At 45.7% G+C, this 15520-nt stretch overlaps 1 protein-coding gene and 1 long non-coding RNA gene across 2 annotated transcripts; one reads left to right on the top strand and one right to left on the bottom strand.

The window, feature by feature from the left end:
- The first annotated feature begins 380 nt into the window (after positions 1 to 380).
- On the top strand, positions 381 to 2375 carry LOC120438970 (tripartite motif-containing protein 16-like). The gene has a single exon (XM_039609583.1). The coding sequence runs from the start codon at positions 422 to 424 to the stop codon at positions 2093 to 2095; it is 1674 nt and encodes a 557-aa protein (XP_039465517.1). The 5' UTR covers positions 381 to 421; the 3' UTR covers positions 2096 to 2375.
- A 5505-nt stretch (positions 2376 to 7880) lies between these two features.
- LOC120438152 lies at positions 7881 to 11852 on the bottom strand. The gene is made up of 3 exons (XR_005611706.1): positions 11841 to 11852; positions 8634 to 8693; positions 7881 to 8148 (listed from the first exon to the last, which is right to left on the bottom strand). It is a non-coding gene; the product is annotated as an uncharacterized LOC120438152 (long non-coding RNA).
- Positions 11853 to 15520: the final 3668 nt, after the last annotated feature.

Below are 15520 nucleotides of genomic sequence, written 5' to 3'. Positions count from 1 at the left end.
GTTATGTAAAATAATCCCTATAATTCTACACCCTGCTCTCTATATATGCTTTGATTAAGTCAGCAGCCTCTGCTGTTCTGACAGTTGTTGTTACATGAGACATTTCTGTCCAGTGTTCATTAAAGCTGGATTTTAAAAATTATTTATATAGAAGAAGCAGTAAATAATAAAAAGGGTTAAACACAGTTTCACTCTCAAACTGCTCCTCTTCCTGGAGTGAAGCACAGCCTGATAACCCTCCCTCTTCTTCCTGCTCTTAAACATAGCACCTCCTCTCTGTCCACCTGTTTCCTCGTTCCCTCCCCTTCAGAGCTCACACAGGCTCCATTTACTGCAGAAACATGTTGTTGAGATCAGAGATCAGAATAATTTCAGTTATAAGGAAGAGAAACTCACACAGTCACTGACACTGAGAGGAGAAATGGCACAGAAAGGAGTTCAGCTGGACCGAGAAACCTTCTCTTGTTCCATCTGTTTGGATCTACTGCAGGATCCGGTGACTACAACCTGTGGACACAGCTACTGCATGAACTGTATTAAAAGTTTCTGGGATGAAGAGGACAGGAAGGGAATCCACAGCTGCCCTCAGTGCAGGAAGACTTTCACACCGAGGCCTGTCCTGGAGAAAAACACCATGTTAGCAGCTTTAGTGGAGCAGCTGAAGAAGACTGGACTCCAAGCTGCTCCAGCTGATCACTGCTATGCTGGACCTGAAGATGTGGCCTGTGATGTCTGCACTGGGAGGAAGCTGAAAGCCATCAAGTCCTGTTTAGTCTGTGTGATCTCCTACTGTGAGAAACACCTCCAGCCTCACTATGATGCAGCTCCATTAAAGAAACACAAGCTGGTGGCCCCCTCCAAGAAGCTCCAGGAGAACATCTGCTCTCGTCATGATGAGGTGATGAAGATTTTCTGTCGTACTGATCAGCAGAGTATCTGTTATCTCTGCACAATGGATGAACATAAAGGCCATGAAACAGTCCCAGCTGCAGCAGAAACGACTGAGAAGCAGAAGGAGCTCGAGGTGAGACGACTAAACATCCAGCAGAGAATCCAGGAGCGAGAGAAAGATGTGAAGCTGCTTCAACAGGAGGTGGAGGCCATCAATGGCTCTGCTGATAAAGCAGTGGAGGACAGTGAGAAGATGTTCACTGAGCTGATCCGTCTCATCCAGAAAAGAAGCTCTGATGTGAAGCAGCAGGTCAGATCCCAGCAGGAAACTGAAGTGAGTCGAGTCAAAGAGCTTCAGGAGAAGCTGGAGCAGGAGATCGCTGAGCTGAAGAGGAAAGACGGCGAGCTGGAGCAGCTCTCACACACAGAGGATCACAACCAGTTTCTACACAACTACCCCTCACTGTCAGCACTCAGTGAGTCTACACACTCATCCAGCATCAATATTCGTCCTCTGAGGTACTTTGAGGATGTGACAGCAGCTGTGTCAGAGACCAGAGATAAACTACAGGACATTCTGAGAGAGGAATGGACAAACATCTCACTGACAGTCACTGAAGAGGATGTTTTACTGTCACCACCAGAGCCAAAGACCAGAGCTGGATTCTTACAATATTCACGTGAAATCACACTGGATCCAAACACAGCAAACACACATCTGTTATTATCTGATGGGAACAGAAAAGTAACAAGAATGAAACAACAACAGTCTTATTCTGATCATCCAGACAGATTCATTGGATGTTATCAGGTCCTGAGTAGAGAGAGTCTGACTGGACGTTGTTACTGGGAGGTGGAGTCGAGAGGGGCAGAGGTTTGTGTAGCAGTCACATACAAGAATGTCATCAGGGCAGGGACAGGCAGTGAATGTTTGCTTGGATACAATGACAAATCTTGGGCATTATATTGTGACAACAACAGTTATATATTTCTGCACAACAATGTCCAAACTGTCCTCTCAGGTCCTCGGTCCTCCAGAGTAGGAGTGTACCTGGATCACAGAGCAGGTATTCTGTCTTTCTACAGCGTCTCTGAAACCATGACTCTCCTCCACAGAGTCCAGACCACATTCACTCAGCCGCTCTATGCTGGACTTTGGCTTTGCGATGATGGAGACACTGCAGAGTTGATTAAAGTCAAATAGAGAAGACAGGTTCATGTTGATCCCTGACCATTATATGTACTTGTGTAGTTTCTAAATGAGGCTTTACATTTTAGAAGCTGAGAAGTTCAGTGGTCCATTGATGTGTGAAAATAATATTGCACTGATTCAAACTGTACTTACATTTATATACCTTACATCAATATAAATCTGAATTTGTTCTTATGGCTGATAATCATGTGAGTTTAAATGATACTACTCTTCATATTCAGCATGTTTGAAATCTTTCATCAGTCTGGTTAAGCTGGGCATACACTATGTGATTTATTAATTTTTATTTATTTAAAAAAGAAATTTCAGTCATGTTATTCTGCTCCTGCTTAAACCGTATGACTGAATCACAGGGTTTAGAAGTTTGTACGTTACGATGCAGAGTCTCACACTATACAGCCCGATGCTCTGATGCGACCTGAGTGCTCACACTGTGCGTCTATAACATGAAGTTTATAACACAAAATCTGTCTCAGCACAGTGCGGTCCATCACCAGTATTCGGTCCTCCAGCACCAGCTGGACTTGTTAAAACAGCAGAATACAGGATCCATCAGACAAGCGACTCAGAATGAGTCGGACAATGCTGCAGTCGAGGTACTGTAACTACATGACTTGGATGTGTGTGAAAAAGTACTCTGGAAATCTTCAGAGATACGGGGGGATTATGAAAAGATTGTAGTGACTTAAATGTGCCTGATGGAGTTAGTCAGGACGCAGCTGTGCCTCGAGCTGATGACAGCGCCATAGAAACAGATGTGTTAGTGGAGGAGGTTTGGACACACGTCTGCTTTAATGTTTTTTCCCATTAAAAGATGACAGAATGTTTTATTTATACTAATAGTTGTTAATAAATAGGTTTTGCTGAATCAAATTATGTTCTGATATTGTTTTTTATATCATCGTTACATAACATCAATATCCACATTGTACACATGCAGTTATAGTGATGACAGACACATTAGTGATGATAATGTGAGATACTTACTGACATGTACAGATGGATTTTCTAAGTATGCATGCAGGTGTCTTCAAACCCCGGCAGGAGCATCTGTTGCATCTGCTTTTGAGGATGTTCTGAGTGAGGGATGTGTACCCGTTAAACATCCAACAGATGAAGGCGAGGAGTTTAGTAATAAACATTTCCATCAGCTGATGGTTTGATTTAATATCACACATTTCTCTTCATAAAGCCAGATTAAACCAAGCGTTGTGGAGCATTTTAACAGAAGCTTTAAGGACCGTATGTGTCACGTCTGTTAACTTATGAAGACATGTAAACGTGGTCTGGGACCTTGTACTGTCAAGGTCAAGCAGCCGGTGTACAAAGGTTGGAGTCAAAAGCTGACTCAGCACACGTCTCTGTTTGATTTGAAGGAAAACTTTATTTATTGCACGGATCAGAAAGGCTGAGGTGAGACATGGAGGAAATTCCACAGAGCAGGACTCATTGTAACAGAGGGAGAAGGTGAGTTATTTCTAGATGAGGTTAAAGGTGAGTACGACGTGAGGTGAGTGAAAGGAGATTTTGCCTGCTTGTATTGCAGGCTACAGCAAAGCTACAGAGACGGGAGTTTCTCTGGGTGTGTGGTGGAGCAAGGAGAAGGACAACATGTCTGACCCTTCCTTTTTAGAGCAGAGGTGTGTTGTGGCAGGCAGGAGGGCAGGCAGGTGACTTTTCAGATTTACCCTGGGAAGCCAAGAGAAGAGCAGCAGCAGCAAGCAGGTCAGTTTCCAGCAGGCAGTGAACAGATGAAGAGGATCAGCATCAAAATGCCCCCTCAGAGGTGAACAAAGATCATCTTTGGAGGACATTTCTACCAGTTATTTTTGTGTGAAGCTAACTGAACAGATTGTGCTACAGTTATGTAATAATAAAATAATATTAGTAGATGTGATGGCTGTGGTGGCAGTTGTGTGGGGTTGAAGGGAAAAGGACCCAATAGCAGGCACTGACGATGCAATGAGTGAGCTTTATTTACATGAGGTGATAATACAGACAGCGCAGAGATGGGGATGGATGGAAACTAAAAACAAACCTAAACTGGGACAACTTAACCAACAAATCTGAAACCATAACTCACAGGGTGGAACACAGGTTGACATGTGGAGGTAATACAGACAGACCAGTGACAGGCAGAAGAAAACACAGGGCTTATACATGTTACGTAAGGCCCAAAATGGCCTCCGTACAAGAAAGTAGTAGGTCTAATATTATATATTACAAATATTATATAATAGTAACGAACCACCTCTCCGTGAATCGCTACCTTATCGTGGTGGAGGGGTTTGTGTGTCCCAGGGATCCCAGGGGCTATGTTGTCTGGGGGCTTTTGCCCCCTGGTAGGGTCTCCCATGGCAAACTGGTCCTGGGTGAGGGACCAGACAAAGAGCGATTCAGAAGACCCTTATGAAGAGAACATCGAGGGAACAGTTTACCCTGCCCGGGATAGGGTTACCGGGGCCCCGCCCTGGAGCCAGGCCCTGGGAGGGTGCCCGAGGGCGAGCGTCTGGTGGCCGGGCCTTAGTCCATGGGGCCCGGCCGGGCACAGCCCGAAGAGGAGACATGGGCCCATCCTCCCGCAGGCCCACCACCCGCAGGAGGCGCCATAGGGGTCGGGTGCATTGTGTGCCGGGCGGCGGCCAGGAGCGGAGGCCCTGGCGGACTGATCCCCGGCTGCCAAGACTGGCAATAGGGACATGGAATGTCACCTCTCTGGTGGGGAAGGAGCCTGAGTTAGTGCGTGAGGTTGAGAGGTACCGGCTAGATATAGTCGGGCTCACCTCTACGCATGGCTTGGGCTCTGGAACCAGTCTCCTGGAGAGGGGCTGGACTCTGTCTCAGTCTGGAGTTGCCCCTGGTGAGAGGCGGCGGGCTGGGGTGGGTATTCTAATATCCCCTCGGCTTGCTGCCGGTACGTTGGGGTTTTTCCCGGTGGATGAGAGGGTTTGTTTCCTGCGCCTCAGGGTCGGGGAACGGATCCTGACTGTCATCTGCGCTTACGCGCCGAGTGGCAGTTCAGAGTACCCAGCCTTCTTAGAGTCCCTGGGAGGGGTGCTAGAAGGTGCCCCACCTGGAGACTCTGTTGTCCTGCTAGGGGACTTCAATGCTCACGTGGGTAATGACAGCGAGACCTGGAGGGGCGTGATTGGGAGGAACGGCCTCCCTGATCTGAATCCGAGCGGTGTTTTGTTATTGGACTTCTGTGCAACCCACAGTTTGGCCATAACGAACACCTTGTTCGAACATAGGAGTGTCCATAAGTGCACGTGGCACCAGGACGCTCTAGGTCGCAGGTCGATGATCGATTTTGTAATCGTATCACCAGACCTGCGACCATATGTTCTGGACACTCGGGTAAAGAGAGGGGCTGAGCTGTCAACTGATCACCACCTGGTGGTGAGTTGGATCAGGTGGCGGGGGAGGACGCTGGACAGACCTGGTGCACCTAAACGCGTAGTGAGGGTGTGCTGGGAACGTCTTATAGAGGCCCCATTCCGCGAGATCTTCAACGCACACCTCCGGCAGAGCTTCAACAGCATGCCGAGGGAGACTGGGGACATTGAGTCCAAATGGACCATGTTCAGCGTCTCCATTGCCGAAGCTGCTGCACTGAGCTGCGGCCGCAAGGTGGTTGGTGCCTGCCATGGTGGTAATCCCCGAACCAAATAGTGGACACCAGAGGTGAAGGGAGCCATCAGGCTGAAGAAGGAGTCCTATCGGGCTTGGTTAGCCTGTGGGACTCCGGAGGCAGCCGACAGGTATGTATGTGTGGAAAAAGACTTTCGGACTGCCTCGAAGAGATTCTGGCAAACCGTCAGGCGTCTCAGGAGGGGAAAGCGGTGCTCTACCTGCACTGTGTATAGTGCTGGCGGAGCGCTGCTGACGTCGACTGAGAAAATTGTCAGGCGGTGGAAGGAATACTTCGAGGACCTCCTTAATCCCACTGACATGTCTTCCAAGGAGGAAGCAGAGTCTGGGGATGAGGGGAATGACCCGTCAATTTCCGGGGGCGAGGTCACTGAGGCAGTTAAACAACTCCTTGGTGGCAGAGCCCCTGGTGTTGATGAGGTCCGCCCGAGTTCCTGAAGGCTCTGGATGTTGTAGGGCTGTCCTGGTTGACACGCCTCTACAATGTTGCGTGGAGATCAGGGGCAGTACCCTGGACTGGCAGACCGGGGTGGTGGTCCCCATCTTTAAGAAGGGAGACCGGAGGTGTGTTCCAACTACAGGGGATCACACTCCTCAGCCTCCTGGGAAAGTCTATGCCAGGGTGCTGGAAAGGAGAGTTCGCCTGCTAGTCGAACCTCGGATACAGGAGGAACAATGCGGTTTTCGGTCCCTGGTCGCGGAACACTGGACCAGCTCTTTATCCTCTCAAGGATACTTGAGGGTGCATGGGAGTTTGCCCAACCAGTCTACATGTGTTTTGTGGACTTGGAGAAGGCATTCGACCGTGTCCCTCGGGTGTCCTGTGGGAGGTGTTGCGGAGTATGGGGTGTCTGGCCCATTGCTACGGGCCATTCGATCCATATACAAACGTTGCAAGAGTTTGGTTCGCATTGCCGGCAATAAGTCTGACCTGCTTCGGTGGGTGATGGGCTCCGCCAGGGCTGCCCTTTGTCACCGGTTCTGTTCATAATTTTTATGGACAGGATTTCTAGGCGCAGCCAAGTGGCGGAGGGCTTTCACTTGGTGGCCTCAGAATCTCGCCTCTGCTGCTTTTATGGATGATGTGGTTCTGTTGGCTTCATCGGTGAAGGCCTCCAGCTTGCACTGGAACGGTTCGCAGCCGAGTGTGAAGCAGCGGGAATGAGGATCAGCACCTCCAAATCTGAGGCCATGGTTCTCAGCCGGAAAAGGGTGGAGTGCCCACTCCGGGTCGGGGATGAGTTCCTGCCCCAAGTGGAGGAGTTCAAGTATCTCGGGGTCTTGTTCGCGAGTGATGGGAGAAGGGAGCCGGAGATCGACAGACGGATTGGTGCTGCGGCTGCAGTGATGCGGACGCTGCACCGGTCCGTCGTGGTGAAGAGGGAGCTGAGTGTAAAAGCGAAGCTCTCAATTTACTGATCGATCTTCGTCCCTACCTCACCTATGGCCACGAGCTGTGGGTAGTGACTGAAAGAACGAGATCGCGGATACAAGCGGCAGAAATGAGCTTCCTCCGAAGGGTGGCCGGCCTCTCCCTTAGAGATAGAGTGAGAAGTTCGGCCATCCGGGAGGGGCTCAGAGTAGAGCCGCTGCTTCTCCACATCGAAAGGAGCCAGTTGAGGTGGTTCGGGCATCTGACAAGGATGCCTCCTGGGCGCCTCCTGGGTGAGGTGTTCCGGGCATGTCCCACCGGGAGGAGGCCCCGGGGCAGACCCAGGACACGCTGGAGAGATTATTTCTCTCGGCTGGCCTGGGAACGCCTTGGTGTTCCCCCGGATAAGCTGGAGGAGGTGGCTGGGGAGAGGGAGGTCTGGGCTTCTCTGCTTAGGCTGCTGCCCCCGCGACCCGGCTTTGGATAAAGCGGATGAAGATGGATGGATGGATGGATGAGTAACGAACCACCACACGCACACTGCAATGGGGCACACAAGATTTATTTGTTCTTTCTCCAGGTCAAACTACTGGCTGAAGACACAACTCTGGCCAGTAATCCAAGGCCCAAAGCCACCGCGGTCAGGGTTGCTAGCCTGGTTACAAACAGGGGAAGAACAAGCAGCCAAAACGTATCAATCCTGCATTTTCCTCAAAAAGGCTTGCCACCCACCTTTTCAGGCCTGACTTCGTTCGAGGCTGGGTCTCCACATCACATCCTGGGAGCTGGAACTTCCCCAAAACTTGTCCAGTTTCCTTGTCAGGGGCACAAAGAGTCTCTAATCTAGGGGGGGGTTCTGCCTCCCAGCACATCCACGCACATCCCAATGGAAATGAGTCCTCCCTCCAACATCCTCAGATTATTTTAAAAGCAAAACCAGGACAGGTTAAAAATCTTTTCCGTTTAAATGTGCACACTTCATCCTGGATCTTCGAGGCTTCCCTGCTGCACCAGTGTCCTACTAAAGAAAAAACAACAATCCCATCCATCCATCCATTCGCTTCCGCTTATCCTTTTCAGGGTCGCGGGGGGCGCTGGAGCCTATCCCAGCTGTCATAGGGCGAGAGGCGGGGTACACCCTGGACAGGCCGCCAGTCTGTCGCAGGGCCAACACACAGGGACAAACAACCATTCACTCGCACATTCACACCTAGTGGCAATTTGGATTTTCCAATTAACCTATCCCCACAAGTTGCATGTCTTTGGACGGTGGGAGGAAGCCGGAGTACCGGAGAGAACCCACGCAAACACGGGAGAACATGCAAACTCCACACAGAAAGACCCCGGCCTGATGTCGGAATTGAACTCAGGACCTTCTTGCTGTGCGGCAACAGTGCTAACCACCGTGCCACCGTGCTGCCCACAACAATCCCTACTTCCTGTTTTCTCTCCCCTTTATAGAGAAGGGCTCCAATCCTCCCCAATCAGCTGCTCCCTGTACTCAACTCCAAATAGCTGGCAGCTGGACTAGAGTAGAATCTCCACTCCCACATGTGTGGCCCACACCTCAAATTAAACACAAAGAAACACCAAAGCATGCAATTAATACAAAACAAAATCTAAAGTAATGCCAACCCAAAAGCTTAGTGGGGGATTCTCTCCATCCTTTTCCACCATGCTATACTCTGTAACATATACACACAGGAGCAATCGGGGCAAGGGCGTAGATTTGGTTTTGGCATTGGTGGGGACGGATGATTCAACCGCCGAACCCTGCCCTGTTTCTTTTTTTCCCCTTTTTGTCTTTGCTTCTTGATAAAAAGGAAAAATATACTTGCCTACATATCCTATTCTACATGCTTTTAAACCATTTAAAATTACAATTCATAGTTTTATATGTGAATTATATAATGTTAAATTACTATTAAACAAATGACTAAGTATTTTAGACTTTAGTTTACTTCAGCCATATTCCATATAAATCAGGTATCATACAAAAATAAAAACAGCGTCAAATACAGTCATGACAATAAAAGAATATGACTTTAAGGACTTAACAACATTACTTCAGTTATAGTGCACCAACATCTCTTACACATTAGCACTAAGGGAACACTGAATGACCTGCTGGTTTTTGTCCATAAAACTACTCATCTAAGATTACCACAAAGTAAAAGATCTCTCAGCAAAGTTATGCAACATTTTAGGCACACTATCAAATCAGTGAGCTGGGATTTTTCATTCTAAACATGAACTACTGTTACAGCAACAGACATGGACTACAGGTGTCCCACACAACAACTCAATGTCCACTATGTGAAGGAGCCAAACACATGCCTTCTCCTCTCGCTAACTGAGATAAACTGCTGGCATATTTCTTTTACATCTATACTGTCCAGTCACTCCTGGTGGACATACAGCAGCATTGTTTAATCTCATTTGAGTCATTGTTGAGTTCATTCGTTTTATCCTCAGATTAAAATTATTATGTGCTTGATGTGCCTCACCTTTGGCCCTGGCTCTTCCCCTCTGACTGCACTAGGACATATTGCCACCTGATAAAATAACACATTGATTCATGCCATATAAAAAGTGAGACATGTCAATTCAGATTCTTTGTCAAATATACACTAATGAATCAATTTACATCAGCAGCCTAACTATTGTCATGATAATAAATACTAGTTAATCTATAACACCAAATCAACAGTCCTAACCTGTGACCTTGCCTCTTCACCTCTGTCTGAGCTACAACATGGCAGAGCTGCCTCTGTCACCTGATAAATAACAGTGAGACATTCCAAATACATGCAGTCAGTAATGAACCACTAAGTCATCATCCAATTTCACCTGTGATCTTGTGTCACCATTACTCTCTGAGCTTTGTGTTGGTTCTTCTGCCACCTGACAAATTGGACATACATGACAATAAGAATAAAATGTGTAGCTGCTTCAGTGTTTCTGTCACTCATCAGTAATGTTTGTAGGGTGAGTGCATTTTTAAAACAATTTGTGCAAACTGCACTACAAGGTGGAATATTTGCAAAATCATGACTACCTCATGATATTTTGTCTCAAAAATGAACCCTATGAATATGTCAGTGCCATTAGGATGAAATTATTGTGTCACCAACATTTTAACGTTAGACGTATAATTTTAACAGCCTCTGTAAACTAATATCCTGGCTTGCTCGAGGCTGCCGTTTTCTCTGACAGTTTCAATCAAAATTAGAAATGCTGCTCTGAGACTGAGAGAACTAATAGTGCTGCCTGTTGTGCAGTTTCCAAAACACGTTATTCATGGTTACATACAATTTTAGACTGATGTGGGCCAAAGCCTAGCATAGCCTGTAACGTTATTATGACGGACACATTTTATGAGTGAACTTGACTTTAAGTGACTTACAGGTTTCTTTGAAAAATACTTTCTTATATCCAGGTTCTTCCTTTTTGCTGCCATCCTCCTCTCCTCCTTGCAAGTCCTCGCAGCGCAGGCTTGCGGCTGCTAAAACTAAACAGAGCTCCCTGAAAGGCACAGCCAATCACATTGGCCACATTTGTCACATGACGTAGGAGCGAACGTAATTTAACTCTTTCTGCACCGCTGGGTGAATGAGACGTTGACAGATCGTTTTTTTCTTTCTATCGGGTTTGTTTTTCTTTACTGGCAGAGATCAAATTATTGGTGGGGACATTTCAATAATCGCTGGATATTGGTGGGGACATGTCCCTTCCGTCCATGCCAAATCTACGCCCTTGAATCGGGAAATGGGAGACAGGAGGGAAACACAGCTGGGAGAAATCAGAGCTGATGAGACAAGGGGAAGCAAAACCAGACACACTACACATAAGCCAGGGACTATCAAAGTAAAACAGGAAATACAACAGGTATGCACAGACATTAGCTTAACACAAGACATCATACTTGGCAACAGGAGAAAACACAGAGATGTGGGACCAGGACATCCACAAAGACACAGAACATAAGGAGCTCAAAATACAAAACAGAAGCCAAACCTAACAACAAGAAAATCCTAACAAGAATTAACCTGAAACACAAGATAATAATCAAAACCAACACTGAGTCCACAGGCTCAGGACCATGACAGTAGATGGGAATACAAACTAAGAAATACCTAAACTAGGAAAACTAAATATGAGACAAAGGAACAAAATCCTGGAACCAGAAGCACGAAGTATGAAACATAAAAAGCCGAGGCAGGGAACATCGAACATGAAAACAGGTGAGCATGAGCAGAGAAATTTTTTTAAATGGCTCTATTTTCTTTTGTCTAAACTGTAGAAGGGGACTTTGCCTCTAAAGAGGAAAATATGTGGAGTCAGGGTTAAAGTGGATTCAGCCGGTGGAGGAACTCTTAAATTGGTTGTAATGACTCAGTGTGTGGAAAAGAGTCGCAACTCACAATAATTTATACTGAACGAATCGTTCAATACTCGAGAATCACTTTACTGACTCGTGAATCATGATTCACAAGCGCAACTGACTCACTGACTCATCCCTGTTGCTGTTAGCAAACTAATTCCATTAGTAGAAATATATCTAGCTTATAATTAAAATTGTGGGGAAAAAAACCAACAGCCAGTTTATTAGCAAAAACATTTCTGAGTAGAAGCTCACATCAAGACAATAGCTCCTCGGTTCACAGTAGCATCGCTCAGCTAGCATGCTAACAGCACATTTGAGGTACTCACCCCCTCCCTTGCTGTGCTGAATCATAGCATAAGCGAATCACTCAGGACTCACTAACCCCCTTCCTCCTGGCTCACAGCTCAATAGGGTTGAGCTGTCCCTTAAAAAACGGAATCGTCCAGTATTTAGAAACAAAAGTACACGTCCCGTATTGAGCTAATAAGGGACGCACTTTGTCCCGTAATACAGTGAGAATCAAAAGTAGTCTATAAATGTTAATGGAAGGGAAACAGGGAAACAAACGCCGACACTGCGGTGCAAGTCTCGGACGACAGTACACCTAAAGCTGGGCTCACACTGTGCGATTTTAAAATTGCACGATTGACTTGCAGGGGTTATAAGTTCGTAGGTCACGATGCAGGGTCTCACACTATACGGCCCGATGCTCTGATGCGACCTGAGTGCTCACACTGTGCATCCATAAAATGAAGGTTATAACAGAAAATCTGTCGCTCGCTCTCCCTCTCTGTCTCTCACTCACACAGACACGCACACCACCAACATCAACTTTGCTAAATTGCTAGTGAAAAACATTGATCAGGCAGCTGTGATTGAGCAGCAATGTCAGTCCAACTATTTTCACGGTTGTTGTGGTCATGATAATTTTGTGAGGCCACATCGAAAAGGCTCGGATGAGCTTTCCAAAGTTCTAAAAGTTGTGCCTCCATCGCTTTTGTCCAGATCACACGCTGCACAGCCGTGCTGCTCCGTCTTTTTCACCGACGTTTACGTGTTTGCGTGTGAGCAGTGTGAGCGGCTGCGGTGACACCCTCACGAGCGATTGATGATCGGGAGCTGGTCGTGAGGTGTTAATCGCTTCTCGTTACCCCACGTATACTGCAGGATGAAGGCCAAAATCGGGCCGATCACCAAATCGGTCGCACAACTCAAAAATCGGCTCAAAATGGGCCAAATATCGCACAGTGTAAGCCCAGCATTAGACCACCTCAGAGAAAGAAAAAAAAAAAAGGCTGCAAAAGTACAGGGAGGAATGGGAAAAGGAAAACACCTGGCTGGAAAAGTGCACGATAACACCTATAAAGCGCACTCCACTGTGTGCCGGTGCACTTTTTCCATAGGCATGTTTCTAATGGTGGGCACATGAAGAACATGAGGGGCGTGAAAGCTCGGGGAACCGTTAACCACGGCAAAAGCAGATATGGTATGTAAACACTGGTTTGTTTTTTTAAACCCTCTTGTTAAGGTTAATATGGGCATGTGCAGTGAATATCAGCGCTATGTGGCCAGAAGTGCGATAATATAATTTATTTTGTGTAATAAACAACTGCAAGGATAGAGTATTACAACAAATAGATGACTAATACATAAAAGTATTACATAGATGAATTATGATGATGAGTTATGATGCGTAATCATGGGAACAAGTGGGTTTACAAACAGGAGCAGCTGATTAGCATTAGAAAGGCTGAAATAATGCCTCAACTGAAGCCAATTGTACTAAATGCACTATATGTGCACTGTTACAAGAATGTTTTTCGTTCTATTGTTTTCTATTAATTTATATACTTTTAAGTTAAGCAGGACAGAGTTCTTTTAAAGAAAGATTTACTTATATTCTCAAAAGTTAAGCATGACAGGCTTCTGTTTAAGAAAGAGACCTGTTTTATTGTGTTAATGTTGTCATTTTGAGCTAAAAATAAATGACTAAATGATCATTTGTTTCCCATATGGTCATATCATAAAGAATATGCATCTACTTAAATCAAATTCAAGTCAAATGGTTAAAAAAAATAATTTCACACACAAAAAAAAGAGCTACAAAATTCACCACACTGGAAAGGGTGAAGACAACTGGGTTGCCCAGCCCTGGCCACGAGGTGTCCCTTATTTATTTTTCAGGGAGTTGGCAACCCTACAGCTCAAACGAGTTGAACGAATCACTGAATCACTCACCCCCTCCCTTCTGGCTCACAGCTCCTGTGGCGTGTCCAGCGGGGTGGCCTGGGGGGGCACAGGTCCTGTGCTGACTTTTTACAGTCAGTTACAATAACTCGTACTGCGTACTAGCTAGCATGACGGAGTTTCTATTCAGCTGGGTGGGTGCTATGATGTTACTGATGTTGAACTTTATTTTATTCATAAGTTTAGTTAGTAGAGTTGCCAACGGCTCCTTAAAAAAGGGAATCGCCCCGCATTCAGAAAAAATATTACGTGTTTGGTATTGAGCTGAAAAGGAACACAGTTTGTCCCTCACTTTAGCTAGAATGAAAAAAAGACACAAAGCTGGAGTTATTCTGTGTCGTTATGCTGCACAGCCGCTTCTTCTTCTCTCATTCTCTCCCCTCCCTCTCCTGTTGCTACTTCAATCATGAAACTAATCAATGATCAGCTGATCGGCTTTTCTTCCTTGTTTGTTTATCGGCCACTTTGCGCCAGAAAGAGGAAACCAGCAGATGTCGCGCTACACAACAGCAGCACGTTTAAGCTTGATCTGCTGTTGTTAGAATTTATTTAATATTAATTTCTAGTATCAGCTGATGTTTGCTGGAGCCACAGCTGTAAAGCTGCTGGTCATGATATCGGTTTGGATATGTAGAGAGAGGGAAACATGACGATGAAACCAGGAGATGTCCTTACTGAATCATCAGAGCTGAACAGGTGATGGAGAAACAGGTTTACCTTTTAGGTGACATGAATGAGTTGAAGTTATGAACTGTTTCTAAGAGACAAATAACACCAGGATCCTTTTCTGTGTAGCTGACAGATGGTAACTGTGCAGGGGCGGGTCTAGCAAAGTTTTGCCAGGGGGCCAGGTAGAGCATTAACAGGGAAAGGGGGGCACAAAGAAATACTTTTCTTTCTTATTCTCATTTAAAACAAATAGCTTTTATTAAATAATTATCTGAATCTTGCGAACAAAGCTTTTATCTGATGTAAAATGTATAGAAATCATACATATACCAAAAAGACAGTGTACATCACTGTCACAACAGCGTTTGTTTTCATTCAAAGGCTTTATGGCTTTAATACCTGGTGGGCTGGTCTCTGATCAAAATGCCCAATTTTTTGTCCCAGTCCAGCCCTGCAGGTTAATACTGGCATTTTCACCGTGCCAGCTGGCTGTATTTCATCATCAGTTTTCAGTTCAGTTTCAGTTTTCAGTTTTATTTGTCATATGCAAGTTAGCACAGGGTCAACATCGCAATGAAATGTGTTTGACGAGCAGCGGTCTCTCAGCAGCATGATACAGTAGGAAAAAATATAATAAAATATAATATAATAAAATAAAATAACAAATAGAAAAATAGTAAAGAACAAAATATTAGAGAGACATGGTAAAAGAGAAAAAATGACTAAATATATATGTATCTATAAATATAAATATATGTACACTAGTGATTAAATAAGAAAATCTTGAAAAGAAATATGACGGGAGGGCAGATGGGATATTGCACAGGAATGAGCAGCAGAAATTTACAGTATTGCACTTTTTAAATATAAATTACAATAACAATAAAGTGAAGTGACCAGTGCAGATTAATCAGAGTACTTGTGAAGCTGCAGGGTAGCTTCTGAGTGCTGTGTTGTGTGTGTTTAAGTGTTGTGGTTGAGGTGTCGTATGGCTTGATGGTAGAAACTGTTTTTAAGTCTTGTAACCGAGCAGGCAGACTCCTGTAACGTCTGCCAGATGGTAACAAGGAGAACAGCTGATGTGCTGGGT

The sequence above is a fragment of the Oreochromis aureus genome, linkage group 3 (genome assembly GCF_013358895.1).
Source record: "Oreochromis aureus strain Israel breed Guangdong linkage group 3, ZZ_aureus, whole genome shotgun sequence".
NCBI lineage: Eukaryota > Metazoa > Chordata > Actinopteri > Cichliformes > Cichlidae > Oreochromis > Oreochromis aureus.
This window is presented reverse-complemented; position numbering and strand designations above follow the sequence as displayed.